The 23,865-nt window shown below is 41.3% G+C and overlaps 1 protein-coding gene across 1 annotated transcript in view; it reads right to left on the bottom strand.

Moving 5' to 3' along the window:
- Positions 1-23,865, bottom strand: part of TBXAS1 (thromboxane A synthase 1) — a 265,207-nt gene that overhangs the window by 52,168 nt on the left and 189,174 nt on the right. Inside the window, exon 9 of the mRNA XM_070948077.1 lies at positions 18,443-18,730. Within this exon, the coding sequence (XP_070804178.1) occupies positions 18,443-18,730 (288 nt within the window). The remainder of the gene's footprint in view (positions 1-18,442; positions 18,731-23,865) is intronic.

Raw genomic sequence — 23,865 nt, forward strand, 5'->3', positions numbered from 1 at the left:
GAAGCAAAAGTAAATATCTGTTTGTTTATACCCAGCATTGTATACATTATACAGAGATTGGAGCAGTCTCCTTGCTTCCTTTCAGGTTGTAAAAAAAAAATAAATCCAGAAGTCTTTTGCAGTTAAGTATCCAGAAATGAATGCTGGAAAAGCAAATATATTGCTTCTGGTGTAGCTATATAGAAAGATCCACCCTTCAATTTCTTTACTACACCCTTTTGAGTGTTTGCTCCTTTAAAAATAAAGCCCAATGTAAATCCAGAGAGTTTACTTGTAGACACAGCAAATGGGAAATTCTAAACCATAATCACTTCTACAGATTTGAAATGCTGGAAAAACAGCATCTGAAATTATTTTCCTGTCCCAAGCTGCTGAAAAATTTGCAGTAACAAAACATCCCTGACTCCACAGAAAAGAAAGAAGGATTGTTAGTTACAGTGCCTTTTCCAGTACTGTACTAAAAAAGGAGAGTCTAATAAAATTTTGTTCAATTTCACCACTGTTTCTTACGTTTGGGGTATTTAGGAAAAAGGCACCAAGCCCTCAAACCAGCATTTGTCTTCCAGGACTAGAACTAAGAACCTGGGAAGATGAATAAAAAGAGTTCCTTTTAATAGGAAAATTGAACCACAGAATCTCAAAACACCAAACAAAAAATCCTAGCTTTGGGATTATTTTAATTATCCCATATTTGAACTGAAAATAAATCAGTTTAGATTCCCAATACAACTTATACTATGGAAGGAGAGAGGTCCAGAACCGTATTCAAACTAGGACAGAATCATTATGTAGAAGTTCCTATGATGCTTTATCATTAGCACACCGAAGGTTTTGGAGAATTTTAACATTTCTGATCCTAACATGTATGGCAGAATGCAGCTGCTGCCATTCTATCGTGGCCATTCAGACATATACTCTTTTCTTGCACTCTGATAAATGCAGAATGGGGAAATGATACCAAGAGGAAGGACTTGATTTGACATCCATAAGAGGTGTTTCATAATTTGTGTATGTTTCCAGAATGATTGTTTTGTTATAGATAACTATCAAGGATGGAAATACCTAAAAGAGGCTGAAATGAGGAGCCAGAGAGCAATTTCACCAGAACCCTGGTTCAGAATAAATATAGTTACAATGAAATTATTCAGAGCCCAAGATGTTGTTCTGAATATCTGAACAGAATGGACTTCACAGTCTTTCTAGCTAAATATCTGTTCCTAGTCAACAACTCCAAACCTTCTTCATTTTTGCTATTTAAGGTGAAATACAATTATGATAGTAGCAAAAACCTGGAGCAACTTTGCCGAAGTAAAGAGCCCAGAGATCTACAAGTGAGTCTCTTCAACTTCTGCCTCATTTTGGCTTTCGACACCATAGCCCAAAGTTACAAAATCTTGTATTTGACATAATTTCATTGGAATTCTCTACTTTCTCCCTAGTAACTGGATATACGATTTGTAATGCTGGAAAGGCAAGGCCTTTCAACTGAGCCTGGAAGCAAAGAGGTAGTCAATGAAAACTTTTTCAGCTGATTTTTTTTTAATACCTTGATATTTTTATTATTTATTTTATTTATTTATTTTATTTTATTCAATTTGTATATCACCCTTCTCCTAGTGGACTCAGGGCGGTGCACAGCCAAAACTAAAACACATACCAATACAAAATTTAAAATTTTTAAAAGAATTTCATGACTTTGGCCCCCAAATTTAAAACATTCAAACTAAAACCCATTGACAATTTAGAAAACTAAAAAAGCTAGAAAAGGGGGGTGGGGTTTCATGCCAGCCCTGCTTGATGGAAAAGAAAAGTTTTTAGGGCATACTTGTTGCATGCACTAATGTTTATTGCATTGAACATTCTGCATGTTGTATGGCTCTTTTAAGAGACTTGATCCTGATCATTATCAAACTGCTGATTCCACCTTTGATTTTTATACTTGTGATATTTAGGAACAGTGACTTCATCTTTTATTTTCAGTCACAGGAAGAATGCTTGTACAGTCTGGCTCCTAACATCAGGGACCCATTCAGGTTTCATTAGTTTTTCTCTTAGGTTCTGCAAGGAAGGGAGGGGAGAGCTTTCACTTTGCAGGAATGTCATGCTAAGACTTTGAGTTCTAAATATTGAGAATAAAAAATAAAAATAGCCATTTTTTTACTGCATGTAAAAATGACAGTAAATTAGCTTTGCCGATATGCTAGCAGTTGTGAAGCAAAGTGGTCAGTCAAATAAAGTCACACTCCTGTTGGAAGAAATGTCCATCTAGATTCAGTTCCAAGTGGGGAGAAAGACACTGGAAACATGGAGACTGTTTGAAAAGATGGCTTAATGGTGGACAGGACGACATGGTTTTTGAGGTCCTGGGCAAAAAAAGCAAATGGGTGTGTATGAGAGAGAAATTTATACCCTCTATTGGGCTTTGAATTTGAGCTTGGTTGTCAGACTCCCATGGGGCCATGCAGGAGTAACTTCATAGGTTGTCTTTTGAGTCTCAGGCTTGGTTGAGCCTTGCTGGGTGATGCAACCTCCCCAGGTGCCATGTGGTGAGTTCTGTTGCTAGATGGGTAGATGGCTAATTCTATCTTTGTTGGATCTTGGGTGAGGGTATTTGCTTATGAATAGACCTAGCAATCTCTTTATCTCTTAAGTGCTGACATCTGCTGTGGGCTATTGAGGAGGGTGGGGAGCTATTAAGAGTGAGTCTGCTTCTTGCCTAAAAAACATGTTTCTCCATTTCTCATCCAGGGAAATACGGTATAATATTCTGCCTTTTTAATATTTCCTAGAATATTTCATTTTTCTAGGAGAGGGGTGGGTACTAACTTCCTACACTCCTAAAACAGTTTAATTAGTTAATTCGAATCTTCTGGGAACCCATTTGCTAAATGGGAGGGAAATGATGTTTTTCCACCAAAATCGAATTGCAAATAAAATGGTTTTCTAGTAACCTTGTTCTTAGAAGATGGTGCATTCTTGTCTGTGTATAGATTCTGCTTCCCAAAGCTCTGTCTTCAGCTGATGTCTGAAGCAGGAAGAAAGGTGGGTAAAACTCAGTTAGATTTCATCTCTACAGAATGGGGCTGGAAGAGATCATCAAAGTGCTCTAAAACAAACCCAGAGAAGTAAATTCTATGAATATACAGCACTTATTTAAAATTGGTTTTAAAATTCTATCCTTCCACGGACCATCATTATTTTTAGAACCGGTCCCTGATAAAATGCCATTTTTCATTTTGTTTTTCATGGAGAAAAAAAAAAAAGCATACATGGCTTTATAAATTTATAACATCTCCATGCTGCTTGTGTAAAAGCTGTATCTCTGGAAGAGGAAGGAGGGGGTTGGTTTCTCTGACTGTAGTCTGTATGCAAGTGAACACCAGGTCATTGCCCCCTCCCTCCAGTGACCATGAAACCAGGCAATAAAAACAATTGAACATGATTGCTGCTTAAAATATCAATTAAAAAGATACCCAGCGATAAAAAACCAGCATTCTCTGCAAAAAGTATTTTTAACAGCCTCATTGTTACTCGTGAATTGACAACATTATCTCCTTTAGGAAAAATGGAAAGATAATGCTAAAAATACAGCCATGAGTGAAATGTGGTAGGATGAGTAAAAATATACATTTTTTTTTTCTTATAGTCAATCACTTTCAATTCTCGGGCAATTCCCAGATTGCCTGGACAAATTGGTGCAATTTTCATGGCAAGGTTTTTCAGAAGGAGTTTGCCATTGTCTCTTTCCTAGGGCTGAGAGAAAGTGACTGGCCCAAGGTCATTCAGCTGGTTTTGCACCTGCTAGCCTGATGCTTTAACCACCACGCCAAACGGGCTTTTATAAATAAACAAACAAATAAAACAAACAAACAAATTCTGGGATAATGTGAAAAAACGGGTACAATTCCACTTTTACCTTGCAGCTGACAAACGATGTTTTAGCAATAGTCACTTCTGCTTGATACTATATTTCTTGTAATTTTTCTCACTATATGTGTTTTTTTCCTTGGGCCAAATTATATCACTGATATATATAACAGCCCTTTTTTTTAATGAAAAGCAAAAAGCATTCAAAATCATTTTTTCATAAGTAGAAAACCTGAGAAAGTAGTCATTTTTAATAGAAAAACAGCTGGAAGAAAATGATATAAGCAATTCTATCTCTCCTTACCCTCCTCTGGCCTTGCTTTGCTAAACTCTCAACCTTCCATTATTTCATTTTATGAAAATAACAATTACAACATTAACAGAGGGAGCCTCTTTCATCATACAAGGGGTCCTGTTTGTCTTATATAAATCACACATTTAGGATTAGAGACATCACAGAGAATGGCATTTTTGTGGCTCAATGTGTCTCACTGTCTCTCCTCCAATTAAATGGAGCCTTAATTATTTAATGATTTGAAATATTCACAGAAGACAGAATTGTTGTAACAATTTGTTAATTGTCTCGAGACTATGAACAGTGATGCTCTGTGTCTGTACCTGCCACCAGAGATTCAGGATTGATCATCATGCTAATCTCATCTGATTTTTATCCACCAAGCTTTTTTTACGCACAGAATCTAGTAGAGAAACTCAACGATATACTGTAAATAACTTGGGCAGAAGATAGAGGAGTGAGACTTGGCAGAGAGATTAAGGACAGACTGGTTTTGGTTCTACATCAAATTACAGATAAGTTGCCACTTTAGAAAGTTCCCTTTTGTCAAGGAAGGAAGGAAGGAAGGAAGGAAGGAAGGAAGGAAGGAAGGAAGGAAGGAAGGAAGGAAGGAAGGAAGGAAGGAAGGAAGGAAGGAAGGAAGGAAGGAAGGAAGGAAGGAGTGAGTACAAAACCATCAGAACAAGAAAATAGTTGCCTCATGGAAATAGCCTCGGTGATAGAACCAGGAAGTGTTGGCATGCTACAGAATTGACCTGGAGGGGGGTGACATACTGTAAATATTATTTAAAGTATCTTTTTGGCAACAAAATGTTCTCAGGTACCAGATTTGGACCATGTAAGTATTTTTGCTGATCTATTTATTAACTCCACTGCTGTGTCACCAAACACAGTCAAGGCTCCATCCTAGACAGGAAGGGCTCTCAAAGGCTTCCTGTTTGGGCTGGAACTTTCTTTGATGCAACAATGGAAGCTTGGATCTGCTGCTCTGCTCTTTAGCTCTGGCGTCCCCCTTAGTTGCTCTTTAGACGCAGCTATAACAGTAGCAGAGCATTCAGAAGTTGCATATTCCCCACACAATGCATTCCTTTTACCTACCCACCCCAGCAGTCTGTTAAATTCTTGGCAACAGCAAATACAGAACCAATTTAAATGCTTTATCCAAGGAGGGCTTTCCTTCAATATGGCACCAGCAGATTCATAAATTCTGCTTCCCTGTGAAGCTGCTGTGTAATCAGTAACTTCTTGGCTCCTCCGTATCCAGTTAAATCAACAATCTTTGCTATTTTTCTCATGCAACCTTTAAGGGAGGCATCTATAGCCAGTTCATACATTATGCTGAGCAAACTAACCTCATCAAGACTTAAATGAAATGTGTAAACTCAGTCAGACGAGATGATAAGGCTTTATATGATGTGGAATCAGACCGACTGTGGCTTATTCAGCAATCTAAGTTAACAACCTTGTTTATTTGCTCAATGTTTGAATGCTATCATGAACTGTATACCTAGGCAGGTTTAATAGTAATTTCTGCTCTTTAGGACTTCACAGAATCAGAATGTAAACCTGAACCTGAAATCTGAACCGGTTTACTACCGGTTCGCCAGCTGCGCATGCGCATTGCGTGCCAAACGCACACTGTCCGTATGCATGCACAGTACGCACCACACACCAAATGTGAGGTGCGCGCACACGTGCGCAGTGCAAGCCAAAAGGAGACATGGGGTAAGTAGAACAACGCGTGTGGGGGGGTGATCAGCTGTGGCGCATGATCTTTCTTTTTACTTTTAAAAACAATTTTTTTACAACCTATTGGTTGTAAAAATGCTTTTAAAAGGTTAAAAAAAGGCTCTGATGATCAGGAGGCACAGCTGTGATCGTCAGAGCCTTTTTTTTTTTTTTTACTTTTAAAAGCAAAAAAGCAAAACCTTTTGCGCACGCGCAGAGGGTACAAAACACATTACTTCCTGGTTAACACCAGGAAGTAACGACAACTGGGCGGAGCCTCACGCCGCGATCACTACCGGTTCTCCGAACCACCCGCCACGATCGCTACCGGATCGGGTGATCCAAACCGGGAGCATTTCACCCCTGATGTAAACTGACTGGAGTTATAAAAGAGCCTTCATAGGACTCAGTACTGGTCATGAAGTCGCATGGCATCACCATGAGCTGTTAACATCATTTTTTCTCAATGGTCCCACAGTAGTGCTTTTACCTTGCGTCCATCATAAATGAAACATCCTGAAATTGTCATTAGGTACAACTGTCTAAAATTCTTCCATTTCAAACACACAAAATCAAGAAGTAGCACCTGGACCTGAACAATTCCGCAGCTTTCTTGTATGAACAGAACTGGTTTTGGCGAGTGCTAAAAGTGATAGCCTCATCACCTCCCTTTTGGCCTCAGCCAGCCATTTCTCTCCCAGCCTCTCCCCTTTCCAAGAACACTGTGTCTCCTGAGTTCCTTTCATAAGTGAGTGAGTTCCATCACTTGCCACATATCCTAGTCTTTTATTCCACTTTTTCTCCAGGCCATGAGAAGAGCAGAACTCCATTAATATGTCAAGGTGGTGCAGTGGTTAGAATGCAGCATTGCAGGCAAACTCTAGTTGACTGCCAGCAGTTTGATCCTGACCGGGTCAAGGTTGACTCAGCCTTCCATTCTTCTGAGGTCAGTAAAATGAGGGCCCAGATTGTTGGGGGCAATATGCTGACTCTGTAAATCGCTTACTCTATATTAGATAATGCATATAAATTATGAGTGGTAATGACCTTAGCATCAGGTTATAAGCAGAAAGATAGAAAATTAAGACAATAAAGAAGCTATCCGTGGATTTCTTCTTGTTTTTTTCCCCCCCTTGCAATCTAGGTATCATTTCCCTCCCCGAAGTCATCAATATAACACTCTGTGAGCTGCCCACGACAGAAGTAAAACTAATCTGAAGTGATGCCTGGTAACTGCAACATGTAATTTCAGACTGAAGGCACCAATTTGCTAGTCAGTTTGTAGTGACACTGCAGTATTACTGGAACAGACTTTCTGCACAATTATCTTCATAGATTAGTACGCTATTCATTCTGTCTGCGGGGAAGGGAGAAAGGAATATGATCAATTTGTTATTTCCATAATAAAGACAGTGTTCTCCCCTAAATCTTTTGAAACATGACTTCCAATATAAAATAAAATAAAATACATTATCTGCACAAAATGATGAGATTTGTGAAACTTTGTTAAGAAAACAAAAGATTGCATTCACTTTCATAATCCAAATTAAAGAAAACATGAGAGAGAGAGGGAGGGGGAGAGAGAGAGAGAAGAGAACAAGGAGTAGTAACAGTAGTAGTAGTAGTAGTAGTAGTAGTAGTAGTAGTAGTAGTTTGGCAAGGTTAAAAAAAGAAAGATTTCATATTTTCCAAGAATCATTTTTAGTTGATCATAAAAAATTGATACAATATGGGAAAGTGGAATTTTACTTTATTGTTAAAGATCTATCATAAGTCCCACTGTTAAAAGATAAGAAATTAAATAAAGAGTTTCAACTACTCTAAAAAATTCTGGCAATATTATTTTGGAAACACAGAAACAGATTTTGAATTGTCCTACTCCTCACCTCCATTTAGAACAAGGAAATAAAATCTGTGGGAACTCTGCTGAATTCACATATTGCATCAAGCATAGTTTAGTGACTATGGACTGAGCCAGTTTTTCTTAATTCAACAGTCCATAGTCACTAAACTATGCTTTAGTGGGAAGGTAACAGTGTTCCGTGCGCCTTTGGCGTTTAGTCATGCTGGCCACATGACCACGGAGACGTCTTTGGACAGCACTGGCTCTTCGACTTTGAAACGGAGATGAGCACCGCCCCCTAGATTTGGGAACGACTTGCACATATGTGCGAGGGGAACCTTTATCTTTACCTTTAGGGGCCATATCCAAAGGTTTGGCATAGAGCAGTTGGAGTTCAAGTTTGCATCCTAACGTTTAACTTTGGCTGGGTTTCCATATCCTGCAGCTAACCCTAACCTGCCTTCCATTGAAGACCTGTATGCTACACAAGTCAAAAAGAGGGGTGTGAAAATATTTACAGACCCCTCGCATCCTGGACATAAATTGTTTCAATTCCTACCCTCAAAACTACGTTATAAAGCACTGCACCAAGACAACTAGACACAAGAACAGTTTTTTCCCGAACGCCATCACTCTGCTAAACAAATAATTCCCTCAACACTGTCAAACTATTCACTAAGTCTGCAGGATAGTGGGATTTCATTATTCTGTCAGAGCTGAAGAAGCTTCTTGGATGAGAAGCAAAATGTCTTCAAAACAAAAAACAAGAAAGTCCTGTTGCCTCCTGAAAAAAAGCACCTTTGGGACAACCATGACCTGGATGGCTGAGAATCTCTACAGACTTTTAGTTTCAAGTAGTTTCAAATGAAAATATTTATTACTATTTATAAGGCCCATGGCAAAGCAGTTCCAGCCTAATCAGGTTAAATTGGGTATATTACAAATATGTAACTTGATGGTTGGAGTCCTTTTTTGGAAGGAGAGAGTGAGTGTGTGATTTTGGGAAGGGTGGGGAAGAGCCAAAAGGCATGATATTTCAAACTTCTGAGGTTGGGAATCCTGTATTTTCAAGGGTTGGGAATTAGGTGGGAATGGGTTTGGGACATAGGTTGCCTTTAGAAGAGGGAAAATTATTTGTTTTTGTCACCACTTTTTGCTGTAGAACTTACAAAAAGGGGTTAGAGACGACATGAAATTTTAATATTTAATATTAACATCAATCAGCTACTGCATTCAGCTAGTGCATGAATCAATAAATAGAAAATGCGCTAATTCAGTCTAGCAGTATGGTCAGCTGCAGAAAGTAGGCGAAACCAAGAAATGCAAAGCCAAACAAAGTTTCACTTCACTTCACTGAAGGTTCTGCTTTATATAACCATTACATACAAATGAGTTTCCATGCTTTCGGCAACTGGTATTTCAGCTTTCACTTTGCACAATTATTGACAAATAAATGGACTCTTGATTCCCATTAATGCTACCCTAATTTATGTACATACCTGGAGGAAAAATTCCATTCTTGACTATATACTTATAACTATATACTCACACAATCTGGAACATTTTTTAAGCTACAGCAACATTAAATTGTTGCCTAATTCCATTAGTGAACGCTTCTAGGGATTTAGTATTTCTTAATAAATTAGACAAGCATTCTCATTGGTATTCAGACTTTGTAAATAGAATGTGCATAATTTAGGGTGGGGAAGGGGGGATTAGGTGATAGAATAAACTTTCTCTCCTTACCCATGCTGTATTCGGTCATTTACCTCTGTAACACACAGGGCTGGTTCATGATTTATTATGTGGCTTGTTTGGTCTTGATTTAACATGTTTGAATTTAGATAGTTATGGCTTGGTAAAATATACCAACTTCCTTCCTTCTTCTCTTTAACTGGCTTTTTCAGCACACTGGCTTATGATTATACTTTTTATAGTGTATAAATAGGCTTTTTTGTTTCCAAGGGATGGGGTTTTGGCAAAGTTATTGTTATTAGTTTGATTTTTCTTCCTTGTTCTTGTTTTAATTCCAATCATCTGTACTCTGTAAATCTCCTACAATTGCAGTTCAGGTGATGTGGTCTATATAGCAATCACATAATAAAATATAAATAAGGCCACTGCTTAAAGAGGCAACAACCATTTTTCTAAGTTTCTAACACTTACAAATAGCTTTGCAAGGAAAACAGCTGCTGCAACAGGTTGAGGTTTTGCCAATCTGGAAAAATGTCATTTCAGAATAACTGATGCTTATAGACTGTCTACATTCCCTTGACCACAGACTTCTGTAGATCCCTAAGGAATACAGTGATTAATAGTACTTGGAGAAACTAAAGAGACCTATTCTTAAGTGTAAAATAACTAATGTTCAGATTGAGCATTTATCTTCTAAAGATTTCCAGCCCTTCAAATTTAATTCTGGAATGACTTTACAGAAATATGAAATTGCACTGTACTCCAGAAAAAACATACAATATTCAGTGTTTACTGTCGATATATATCCATAAAACAATTTAACCTGATCAATCATTGTAATAATTACGATGCCTAAGTCACTAGTATGAAATCTCCTTTGCCTGACTTATAATATGAAATATCCTATTTACTAGGAATATGTTTATCTGTATATCTGTTTATAACTCTCTCCTTCAAAGCAAAATCTTCAAAAGATTTTGAATTCCCCTAAAACGACTAAAGCATTTCTACATCATTAGAAAGTTGACAATTTGGAGCAAAAGAATCTTATGGCTAAAAAAAACAACAACAATACTATTATAAAATATACCTTAAAATATCTCATTTCACACACAGCTTTGAAAACTGAGAAAGCGTTAAAATTAAAATCCAGTGCACAATTCTCAAAGATTCATTGATAGGACAGGAATCTTAAGTTATATACAAAAATATGGTGTGTGTTTTTTGAACTTGTAAAATGCCATTAAACAGCATGGACACAGGATTTGGCTGGAATGTATTTTAGAAACCCTATTCATGATTCAATATCCTCTCTAATAAAGTTTCATCTTCTTGAATGCTAAACTAAATTTACATATGCCCTTTATTTTCTAGACTTTAAGTGGGTGTGCTGAGTAGCACTGAAAAGAGCAAAAACAATGGCAGGTGTGTAGCTATGTAAGTAAAAGGGAAGGGAATAAAAGAAATATCTGTCAGTCAAAACCCATCTTTGAGGCTTTACCCTTCATCTTGACAGGCAGAGTATACTTCCATTGTTTTGATCTGATGAGAGGAACTACAGAAATTTGACAATCTTCCCATTGATTCAAGCAAATATTAAATCTTGCTTTATAAACAATGATCTTTCAAAAAAATAAAAATAAAAAAAGGAGATTGGCACTTGCCTTCCCGAGGAAAGAATTCGTGATTTTGTTTTGTTTTATTTTATTTTTATAAAAAAAACCCTTTCCTTGCAACATAGGCTCTAAAGCAGTGATTGCCCAAACTGCATGCATGCGCATGCCCACATTGAAAGGTGGTGAAATTCAATTTTTTTTACTACCGGTTCTGTAGGCGTGGCTTGGTGGGGGTGGCTTGGTGGGCGTGGCAGGGAAAGGATACTGCAAAATCTCCATTCCCATCCCACCCCATTCCTGGGGGAAGGATATTGCAAAATCTCCATTCCCATCCCACTCTGGGGCCAGCCAGAGGTGGCATTTGCCAGTTTTCTGAACTACTCAAAATTTCTGCTACCGGTTCTCCAGAACCTGTCAGAACCTGCTGGATTTCACCCCTGGTGTGCACGTGTATGCACGGACATGCACAAACATGCCCACGCACGGACATGCATGCATGTGCAGCAGAGACCTGAAGACCATCTGGCCGGCGGGAGGCACAGCATCCCAACACTGGCAGCGCGGCAAGATCTTTTTCTTTCAGGAGCTTCTGTTTCATCATTTGCAGGGAAACAGAAGCTCACGAAAGAAATGCCATGGAGATCTGACCTGGGGCGACAGTGTGCATGCCAGCAGAGAGCGCTCTGCGTGCCACCTCTGGCACATGCGCCATAGGTTCGCCATCACGGCTCTAAAGTGTAGAACATATATAAAAAAATCAAAGTACTTTGGTGGTTTTGTTTTTGGACAGGCAAATTATATCTATTTCCTGCACTTGCTTTTGTTCTGTGCCTGTGTATGCACAATAGTTTCTTTCACCTCTGGAACTCTTCTACCAACTTCTGTTTACACTGCAGTCCCTCCTGATACATGCAGCCTTTTCAGCAGCATATTGATTCAAGAAATTGTAGCTTCTGTAGTTCTGGGTGTAAAGTGCTTTGAGACTACATGGATGTCACTAAATACATGCAATCATTCCTGGGTGGTTCCTTGACAAGATCATCTCTGTAAGTATGACATTCAGTTTCTTTTAATAGTCAGGAGAAAGCTGTTTTTGTTGCTAAATGGTTCACTGAATAATAACCTAAAATATAAAGTATTAGAATAGGGGGGACGATCCACAAGAATCTTTATTTTTCATTGTTGTCTATAAACTCCATGGAAGGAAAACATTTTTACCTTCCAGAGATATATCTGGGGGCTATAATTGCTATGGTATCAAATTTACAGTGAAACAGACTATATTCTGAGGGAGAGGATGCTTGAGTGTGGTCTCTCTGCTGGTCCATGTAACATGAAATCATGGCTTACCATTATGTGTGAATTTGGCCACTGTATCACTGATGTAGGGGTAGGGAAAAAGCCTTGCAATATATTTTTTATATTGCAGTAACAAGTTCAGACAATATAAGACAGTAACAAGTTCAGTGAAGGAAGGAAGACTATATATTCCACCAGTCATGGTCACTGACGTAGACGAAAGTGTACAACTTTTGGGAATCAAGAGTTTCTGAATTGTTGGATAGAATGCTACATGTCATACTTCAAAAACTGATGGATTGAAGTTAGAAAAGATGGTGAGGCGAGAACAAAAGAAAAGTCTATGGAGATTCTCAGTCATCCTGGTCATGGTTGTCCCAAAGGTGCTTTTTCAAGAGGCAACTAGATTTTCTTTTGTTTTTCCTTGAAGAGGTTTCACTTCTCATCCAAGTTCTTCTTGGATGAGAAGTGAAACGACTTCAAGGAAAAACAAAGGAAGTCCAGTTGCCTCTTGAAAAAGCATCTTTGGGACAATAAAAGAAATGGTTATTTCCTTTGCCTTTACATTTAATTACAATCAAATCCCTTTTAAATCTTTTGCTCCCAAATATTGCATATAACATGGCCCTTTATCTGAATCAAATAGTACAGAACTACATATGTGGATATGATGGGGGTTAAATTGTAGGGATAATATAGAAATTTGATTTGCATTTCCTTTTAGTTCTATCTTTTTGTAACACATGGTCTTATTATAGTTCTGTATTTTATACATTATACCTGATATGGGTTAATGGATAGTCAATAAAGTAAAGCATTGGGTATTTTTTTCCTCCTTTTATGATATTAGAAATGACTTGCAAGAGTGGCAAATATCTGTAGCTCAAGTATAGGATATGGGTGAACTTGTGGGTTGGTTTTCGAACATTTCACTACCAGGCTAGATAACATCTTCAGTGGAGTTAGGGGCAGTGGTGAAATTCAATTTTTTTTTACTATGGTTCTGTGGGTGTGGCTTGGTGGGTGTGGCAGGGGAAGGATACTGTAAAATCTCCATTCCCACTCCACTCCAGGGGAAGGTTATTGCAAAATCCCCATTTCCTCCCAATCAGCTGGGACTTGGGAGGCAGAGAATAGATGGGGGCGGGGCCAGTCAGAATTTTTACAACCGGTTCTCTGAATTACTCAAAATTTCTGCTACCAGTTCTCCAGAACTAGTCAGAACCTGCTGAAACCCACCTCTGATTCCCACCCTACTCCAGGGGAAGGATATTGCAAAATCTTCATTCCCACCCCAGAGGCCAGCCAGAGGTGGTATTTGCCGGTTCTCCAAACTACTCAAAATTTCCGCTACCGGTTCTCCGAACTGCTCAAAATTTCTGCTACCGGTTCTCCAGAACCTGTCAGAACCTGCTGGATTTCACCCCTGAGTTAGGGGATGTCAGTGTTCTTTTTGTTTATAAGTGTTTATAAGAAGCTTCTGTTTATAGCTTCAGGTGTGGGTGTGTCAGGTGAGGGTCTTGTGATGGGTCTTATGATGGGTCATGTATAAGTCATCAGTGAGAGTCTTGTGACAGGTCTTGTGATAGGTTACATCAGGTCAGGGTCCTTGGGAGATGAACTGCTGGTGGGGGGGGGAGTTGTGTGGGTTGGTTGAAGGTTGGTGCTATCTCTGGTTGACTGTGCAGTTGATTTGGATTCTGAGGTGTTTATAGGATGGTTGTAGGTCAATGTGTCTATTGATGGATTGCTTGTGGAGTGCCAGGCTACGGTGAACTCACGAGCATGGCGGGTGGTACCGTGGCTGATGATTTTTGTGTTGCTCCAATCGAACTGGTGCTGTTTGGTGTTGAGAGATTAAGGATTTGGGATCGTGGTGTTTGACTGCCAGCTGGTGTTCGTGGATCCTGGTTTTTAACTGATGTGATGTTTGTCCCATGTAGAATTGGTTGCAATTGTTACAGTTGATTTTGTAAATTACATTGTTTCTTTCATACTTCAGTATCTTGTCTTTGGTTCTGGATAATTCCTGGCAGAGTGTGGCTGTGGGTGTGTGAGCTATTGCTATTCCTAGGAGTTGGAGGATTTTGGCTGTCATTTCTGACACAAAAGGGGTGTTGGAAATGACAGCCAGAATCCTACGACCCCTTAAAATAGCAATAAGTAAATAAGTAAATCTCGGAAATCTGGGAAAAACTGAAAATTCAGGGCCAGATTATGTATTTCAGTTCACTGGCAGAATGTACACTGATGCAAAAGACTCCCAAGTTTAATATTTGGAATCCATTAAAAGAACTGAGAAGGTTTTTTGTCTAAAAGTATGGAGAAGTGCTCCTAGCCAGTTGATAGAGCAAACAGATCAATGGAACAGTGTTTATGCATTTGCAACAGAATGCATGCACTGACAGACACTTCTGGCCTGTGAAAATATTATAAAGCATCTTCTCCATTCACAGAGATAAATTGCACTGACCCTCCATCTGGAACTTATCCGTCTGTATTGCTTTGTTCACAATAAAGATCACAGATGGGGCATGAATTTGCCCTCATCAAGATGGCTTGATTTTGACTGAAATATGCATTTTGTTCGTCATGCAGGACAAATGTAACACACATTTTAAACCATCCTGTTTGTCTCACTTTATCAAGGGAATAATAATAATAATAATAATAATAATAATAATAATAATAATAATAATAATAATAATAATAATAATAATAATTTTATTTCTATACCGCCCTTCTCCCGAAGGACTCAGGGCGGTGTACAGCCAATTTAAAACACAGGACACAACAATGATTAAAAATTAAAATAATTAAATACATTTGGCCGATTTAAAACCCCAAAAATTAAAATACCCCAATTTAAAATTATTATGTTGATAGCCCTGCCTGGCGGAACAACAGGATCTTCAGTGCGCAGCGAAACACCCGGAGGTCGGAGATCTTACGTATTTCCGGGGGCAGTTCATTCCACAGGACTGGGGCTCCCACAGAGAAGGTCCTCCCCCTGGGTGTCGCCAGCCGACATAACTTGGCTGATGGCACCCTGAGGAAACCCTCTCTGTGGGAACGGACTGGTCGGTGGGAGGCTATTGGTGGCAGAAGACGGTCTCGAAGGTACCCGGGTCCTATGCCATGGAGCGCTTTAAAGGTGGTAACCAACACCTTGAATCGCACCCGGAAGACCACTGGGAGCCAGTGCAGCTCGCACAGGAGGGGTGTCACGCGGGCACAACGAGTTGCGCCCATAACCACCCGCGCGGCCGCATTCTGGACCAGTTGGAGCCTCCAAGTGCTCTTCAAGGGGAGCCCCATGTAGAGAGCATTACAATAGTCCAGCCGGGAGGTGACAAGGGCATGAGTGACCGTGCGCAAGGCGTCCCGGTCCAGAAAGGGCTGCAACTGGCGGATCAGGCGAACCTGATAAAAGGCCCCCCTGGCCACGGCCGTCATATGCTCTTCTAAAGACAGCCGTGTGTCCAGGAGGACACCCAGATTGCGAGCCCTCTCTGTGGGGGGCAAAGATTCACCCCCAATAGTCAGCGATGGCACCTGCTGACTATATCGGGACGCCGGCAGCCACAGCCACTCGGTCTTGGATGGGTTGAGTCTGAGCCTGTTCCTCCCCATCCAGACCCGCACGGCCTCCAGGCAGCGAGACATCACATCAAGGGCATCGTTGGGGTGGTCTGGGGTGAAGATGTACAGCTGAGTATCATCAGTGTACAGATGACACTTCACCCCAAAACCACGGATGATCTCACCCAGCGGCTTCACATAAATGTTGAACAGAAGAGGCGAGAGGACCAACCCCTGTGGCACTCCCCATGCGAGACGCCTCGAGGTTGACCTCTGCCCCCCTGCCAACATGAACTGCGAGCGGCTGGAGAGGAAGGAGGAGAACCACCGCAGAACGGTGCCCCCTATTCCTAACCCTCTCAACCGCTGCAGCATGATACCATGGTCAATGGTATCAAAAGCCGCTGAGAGATCTAATAGGACTAGGACAGAGGAGCAACCCCTGTCCCGAGCCCTCCAGAGATCATCCACCAACGCGACCAATGCCGTTTCTGTGCTGTGCCCCTGCCTGAAGCCCGACTGGTACGGGTCTAGATAGATAGCTTCATCCAGATGCCTGGGCAGTTGTCGTGCCACCACACTCTCAACAACCTTCGCCACAAAACAAAGGTTGGAGACCGGACGGTAGTTAGCTAATTCAGCCGGGTCCAGGGAAGGCTTCTTGAGGAGGGGCTTCACCACCGCCTCTTTCAAGGCGGCAGGAAAGGCACCCTCACTCAGAGAAGCAGTTATAATCCCCTGGAACCAGCCTCGTGTACCCTCCCGGGAGGCCAGTACCAACCAGGAGGGACACGGGTCCAATAAACATGTGGCGGCACTAATCCTACCCAGAACCCTGTCCACATCCTCGGGAGCCACAGGATCAAACTCCTCCCAGGTAATATTCTCAAGACCTACCCTCGTCCCCTCCCCCAGACTCACCCAGTCGGAGTCCAAGCCTTCCCGAATCCGAGCAACTTTATCGTGCAGGAATTGCATAAAATCCTCAGATCGACCCTGCAAGGTATCCTCCCACACTCCCCCCCGAAGAAGGGAGTGGGTCACCCTAAACAGGGCGGCTGGGCGGTTCTCTGCAGATGCGATAAGAGCGGAAAAATGGTTAGATTTCACCGCTTTTATCGCCACTAGGTAGGTCTTGATATAAGACCTCACCTGTGTCTGGTCGGAATCAGAATGACTAATCCTCCAAATGCTCTCTAAGCGTCTTTTCTGATGCTTCATCTCTCTCAGCTCCTCAGAGAACCAAGGAGCCAATTGAGATCGGCATCGGGTCAGAGGCCGCAAAGGCACGACACGATCCAAAGCTCCGGCGGCCGCACTCTCCCAGGCGGCACCAGCTCTTCAGTCGAGTCGTGTGTCAGAGTCTCAGGAAACGGCCCAAGCTCCGTCAGGAACCTTTCTGGATCCATCAGGCGCCTGGGATGGAACCATTTGGTCGGTTCCATCTCCCTGCAGCAGGGGGAAGCGGTAGGAAAGTCCAAGTGAAGGAGCGAATGATCTGTCCATGACAAGGGTTTAATGTCTAAGTCCCCTCTACCAAGATCATTCAACCACTGACCAGAGATGAAAATCAAGTCTAGAGTGTGTCCTCCTATGTGAGTGGGGCCTTGAACTAACTGGGTCAGGTCCATGGCCGTCATGGAAGCCATGAACTCCCGAACCACCTCTGACGCCTCACCCGCGGATGGAAGGTTGAAATCCCCCATGACAATAAGTCTGGGGGTATCCACCGCCACCCCGGCGATGACGTCGAGTAGCTCGGGTAGGGTCGCTGCCACGTGGCAGGGAGCCAGGTACGCAGTCAGCAAACCCATCTGCACCCTACGGCCTCACTTCACAAAAAGGGACTCACATCCGGCTATCTGAGGAACAGTGGTCTCCCTCGGACAAAGACTCTCCCTAATAATCACCGCCACTCCCCCCACCCCTCCCCTGGGCCCTTGGCTGATGAAATGCACGGAAACCTGGTGGGCACATTTCAACGAGGGGGACCCCCCCCTTGGCCCAACCAGGTCTCCGTAATACCTGCCAGGTCCGCACCCCCCTCCAATATAAGATCACAGATGAGGGGGGCTTTATTAACAACTGACCTGGCATTACACAACATCAGCTGTGGACCCTGGGCCTGAGACTCTGCACAACACAGGCCACGAGTCGCGCATTGGGGACCGGAGTGCGCAATTGCTCGTAAGCAGCGTATGCGCACCCCCGACACATGATATGGTCCCCTGCGCCCGTCATACCTGCCCCTCCCACTCATTATTTCAATTGCATTGCCCTTCTTGTTATCCCCCTGCTCCCCGGATAAATTTTCTTTCCTGACCCCTCTGCTGCAGCCAATCAGCCTATCGCCCCGCTCAGTAGCTATCTGGACCCCCCCAGGTCCACTTTCACAGCCCCCTCCCTTCCTCCCGGGTCCCCTTAAAATTTTCTTTAAAAATTTAAATCTCTCTCTCTCTCTCTTTCACCACTCACCCATTGTCTAAAATGAGAATGGCGGTCAGGATGCCTACTTACATGTTTTGAAAAGAAGTCATCTACCTCTTGCAACAGCTTCTCCTGGCATTGGGGGTTGGTAGCCAGCAGGTAAGTGCCAAAGGAAAGTGTGCTGTTGCTGGTTTCATAGCCAGCAATTAGGAACAAGGTGGCTTGTCCAGCTATCTCGTCATCACTCAACCACATCTGCTGCTTTTTGGGCAGAGCTTCAGGGAAATCATCTTGACTGACTCTGTCTGACTGCTCCATGACGATGTCAGTGGTTGGGATCCGAGCATCAAGCATAAGCTGGAGAAAGTCTGTGCGTCTCTGTAAAGCATATTGTAAAAGAAATTAAAAATCAAGGAGCCTGGTAGTACTATTTCCAACTATGAAAATATTTAAAACTATAAACATATGGAATCGATGAAGTGAGTTGCAGTTCATGGATGTTTACGCTTTTTCATAAAATGTGATAATTAGAAAAGTTGACTGCTATACTCTGGATTTTGTGACACAATAATAATAATAACTTTATTGTCATTGTACGTGTATACACAGTATACCCATAAAATGAAATTCACTTAACATCCAAAGACCAGGTCCAACACACATAACAATCCCCAAACACACTCCCACCCACCACAAATTCCCCACCCCTAAACCACCCAAACATCCACACAACAGACCAAGTAATGCTGTCCAACAGCTCACTGATGGTGGCCCATTAGTTCATTGTTTAATGCAATTATAGCTCTGGGATAAAAACTATTCAGAAAACTTGTGGTCCAAGTTTTAATTGTTCTATATCTTCTGCCAGAAGGCAACAGTCCAAAAAGATTGTAAGCAGGATGGGAAGAGTCTCTGAGAATGTTATGCAACTTCCTCAAACAGCGAAATTCGAAGAGGGCTGGTAGCTGGAGCCCGATGATATTCTGGGCAGTTTTAATGATTCTCTGTAGAGCTTTTTTGTACGCTATACCATGCAAGAATGCCGTATGTCAGGACACTCTCAATGGTGCTGTGATAGTAGGACAGAAGTAGATGCTGAGATAGATTTATCTTCCTGAACATTCTCAGGAAGTACAGCCTCTTCTGTGCCTTATTCACAAGCATGTTAACATTCATAGTCCATGAAAGGTCCTTTCAGATATAAATGCCCTCTCTGCCCTGCAGGGTAAAAGAAGTTACTAGTTGAACAGCAAGTTATTAGCTAGATCAGGCGTGTCAAACTGGATTTCTTCGAGGGCCAGATCAGCATTGTAGTTCTCCTCCACAGGCTGGATGGGGGGGGGGAGGAGATGGGATGGATACCTGCAGCACTTTGCCAGCCAAAATGGGGTGCAGAGGGGCTGCGCGACCTCCTCTGCGCCCTGTTTTTGGCCTGGACATCCTCCTGCAGCACTTTACTGGCCAAAACAGGGTGCAGGGGGGCCTTGCACGCCCGTGCCCTGTTTTGTCTGCAAGGGGCACCATGGGCCAGTCCTTTGCTATTTCCAGGACAGCCCCGTGGGCCAGATTTAAACATCTTGTGGACCGGATTCAGCTCGCGAGCCTTGAGTTTGATATTCCTGAGCTAGATGGACATACATTTGCAGATAGTCTTCAACTTACAACAGTTCATTTAGTGGCCATTTGAACTTACAATGGCTCTGAAAAAAGTTACTTATGACCATATTTTCACACTTACAACCATTGCAGCATTCCCATGGTCACATGATCAAAATTCAGACGCTTGGGAACTGACTCACATTTATGACAGTTGCAGTTTCCCGAGGTGATCACTTTTTCCGGCCTTCTAACAAGCAAAATCAATGCGGAAGGCCGTAAAATGGAGCAAAATTCAGTTAACAACTGTCTTGCTTTGCAACAGTGCTGTGGAGTCGGAGTCGGAGTCGGAGTCGAGGAGTCGGAGTCGGAGGAAATTTTGGGTACCTGGAGTCGGAGTCGGAGTCGGCAAACAATGCACCGACTCCGACTCCGACTCCTACTAAATTTAGATTGGAATTTTAAAAAAAGCAAGTTTAAATGTCCCAATTCACAAAAAGTTATAATTAATGACTTCTCTACTGTAAGAATAAAGACCAATGCATGCAGTGCCTCACGTAACCGCAAAATGAACACGTTAAGTGACCGTGAAGAAGCATGCTTTTCATGTGCTTCACTATAAGGCACGCAACGCACAATTAGGAGTGGCAATACTTATACTTTCCATAGTGTTGTGTTCTGCTGTTACAGGGAACGCAGCGCCCATGGGTAACCTAGCCTCTCACTGATAAGGGATTAAGTAAATATGTTTTTTGCAGGACTAGAGACACTTGCATAAGTGAAGGGAATGGAGGGTCAATAGTTCAAGACTGAAGCTGTAAACCATTGGAAAAACTGCTGTATGATCGCTCATCAAAACTTACTGTTGAAGAAGCCATCCTTGTTTATCCAGAGATCGTTAGTGATGTGGCCAGAATAGTTACTGCAATGCCACCCACCCAAGTCAGTGTCGAAAGATTATTTTCAGCCCTAAAAATAATAAAGTCTGACTTAAGAGCCTCTATGAAAGAGGATCTGGCAGAGGCAATTCTCTTCCTTAGAACTCTACATTGAATTGATTTGCATTTGCTAAGCCTATAACTACATTTCAAGATTAATATAAACCATTTCTAGGTTTTACAGATTTTGTTTTTGGTTCATATAGATAAGCTTTGTTTTTGTTCTAAAACAACCAAATAATGTGGTTTGTATTTTTGAACTGGTAAAGTTCCTGTTCCTGATGTTTATGCCTGCTGCTACTATCCAGCAACTTGATTAATTAAATTAATAAAAAAAAATTAATAAAACTTTGTTGTTTTCATTGTGTTTGTCTTTTGCTTAAACTGTTCAATACAGTAGACTGTTGGCTTCCCAGCCAGTAGTCCTGTGGTAATGACATGTATGTTGCCTTTCTTTCCTTCAAGGAATGTATAAAATACATTCGCATATTAATACAGAGGAGTCGGAGTCGGGGAGTCGGAGTCGGAGTCGGAGTCGGAAGTACAAAAAACTGAGGAGTCGGAGTCAGAGTCGGAGTCGGAACATTTATCTCCCGACTCCACAGCTCTGCTTTGCAACAGAAATTTTGGCCTCCATTGTGATTTCAAGTCAAAGACTACCTGTATTCTAACTGCTTCCATGTGTTTTCTACAGAAGACAGCAAACTCTCTTTTCTTCATTGCTAGGTAATTACACCCACATTTTCCAGTCTTTTTAAAAAAAATCAGAGGTGAGTAACCCACAGTCCCTATGTCACATTTCTTCCCCAGAATTGAACCAGTGATTTGGTAGCAAACTTTACTGTTTTCAATGCTGCAAAATTTTGCATTATGTTTTATTGTTGTTGCTTGGCTAACATTTAAATCTAAAAAAAGGTATGGGAAATCACAAGAGCCAGATACAATTTGATTCCATTCTCCCTGATGACTTTACTGCATTGTGGTAACAAGCTTGGTGTGCTGATTATGTAACAATGAGGAAAATGTAAATACATCTCTGGGGGGGGGGGGGGAAATTGCCTAACTCTTCAAATAAAGTTCAGAAGTTCTTCTTCCCAGCTAAACTAAATGCAGTATGGAGAAGATCACATTTTTTTTTTCAATTTTTTTCCTCTTTTCTGAAAACCAGTTCAGCAGCTTGAATTTGGGATCAGATCTTTATGGGTATCCTTAACACTGAAGTGGGAAAACTCCATGCCAGTTATCCTCAATAATACTATCAAGGCTTCAGTTGCAAATCACATTAACCTAGGAGTTCCTTTAATGTTGGTTTGTTGGACAAAACCAAAGCCACTCTTGGAGGCCACCAATGACTTGCTGGCTTATTTTCCTTCTTCCTTTTTAGCTTCTATTAATAGACTGATTAGCCATTTGGGGGAGGGCATATAATCTCTCCCAAGATTACTCACACATGTTATGCTATGTCAAAAAACCAAAACAAAGCAAAAAACACCCACATTGTGATTTATCACAAAACATAGATCGAGCAACACTCCACAAGTATCCTCTGTTAAACTTAGACTGCGCCTAGAATTAGGACAAAGCCTTTTTCCTTGGCTATATGCTTCTTTGAATCCAATATTTATTTATTTATTTATTTATTTATTTATTTATTTATTTATTTATTTATTTATTTATTAAATTTATTAAATTTATTTTATTTCATCAAGATGTATTTTATGACAAGTGTAAACATAATTATAAATACATGAAAAGGATACGAATAAAAGAAAACATTAGGACAGGGATGGTAGGCACGCTGGTGCGCTTATGCACGTCCCTTACAGACCTCTTAGGAATGGGGTGAGGTCTACAGTAGACAGTCTAAGGTTAAAGTTTTAAAGGTTACTGAAGTCGTATTTTTTGCAGTCTAGTTTGGATCAGTTTACCATGAGTTTGTATCTATTGTGTGCTCTTATATTGTTTTGGTTGAAGCTGAAGTATTCATTGGCTGGTAGGACATTGTAGCAGATGATTTTATGTACTATGCTTAAGTCAGACCGAAGGTGGGGTAGTTCTAAGTTGTCTAAGCCCAAAATTTCGAGTCTGGTGGCATAAGGTATTTTGTTGTGAGCAGAGGAGTGGAGGACTCTTCTTGTGGAATATCTCTGGACTCGTTAAATTGTATTAATGTCTGATATGCAGTGCGGGTTCCAGACAGATGAGCTGTATTCAAGAATTGGTCTGGCAAAAGTTTTGTATGCCCTAGTTTGCAGTTCAATATTACCGGAGAAGAAGCTACGCAAGATTAGGTTAACAACTCTTAATGCTTTTTTAGCAATGCTGTTACAGTGAGCTCTGGCATTTAGATCATTTGAGATGAGTACTCCAAGGTCTTTGACAGAGTGAGGGTCATCTGTTAGGTTGTATCCATCCAGCTTGTATTTTGTGTTCTGATTTTTTTTTGCCAAAGTGTAAGACAAAGCATTTGTTGGTTGAGATTTCGAGTTGCCAATTGTTTGACCATTCTGACACATAGTCAAGGTCTTTTTGTAGAGTAGCAGCATTGTCAGTGGTATTAAATATCTTAGATCAGGGGTCTCCAACCTTGGCAAGAATTCTGGGAGTTGAAGTCCACCAGGCTTAAAGTTGTTGAGGTTGGAGACCCCTGTCTTAGATACATGTTGACTTTTTCAATTAGCAGGGTATATCTCCTCCCTTAAACAAAAGCTTTTCAAAGAATCCTTTCTAATAATATTAAGCTGGTGCTGACTCAGCGATGCATATGACATTCTCTTGTTTTCAGTTCCCTTCCCTAGAATCTGCCCATGTTTTTTTTTTCTGTTTAGCAATCACTTTTTATGACTTTATGAGTGAGAGTGACCTGACCCACTAGCCTTCAGTCCCCCATAATTTTATTTGTTTGTTAGATTCATATCCTGCCTTTCCTCCAAGAGCTCAAGTCAATATACATTTCCACATTCCTTGCGTTCAACTGGA

The sequence above is a fragment of the Pituophis catenifer genome, unplaced genomic scaffold (genome assembly GCF_029215685.1).
Source record: "Pituophis catenifer annectens isolate HBS135680 unplaced genomic scaffold, rPitCat1.0.hap2 SCAF_7, whole genome shotgun sequence".
In the NCBI taxonomy this organism is placed as follows: domain Eukaryota; kingdom Metazoa; phylum Chordata; class Lepidosauria; order Squamata; family Colubridae; genus Pituophis; species Pituophis catenifer.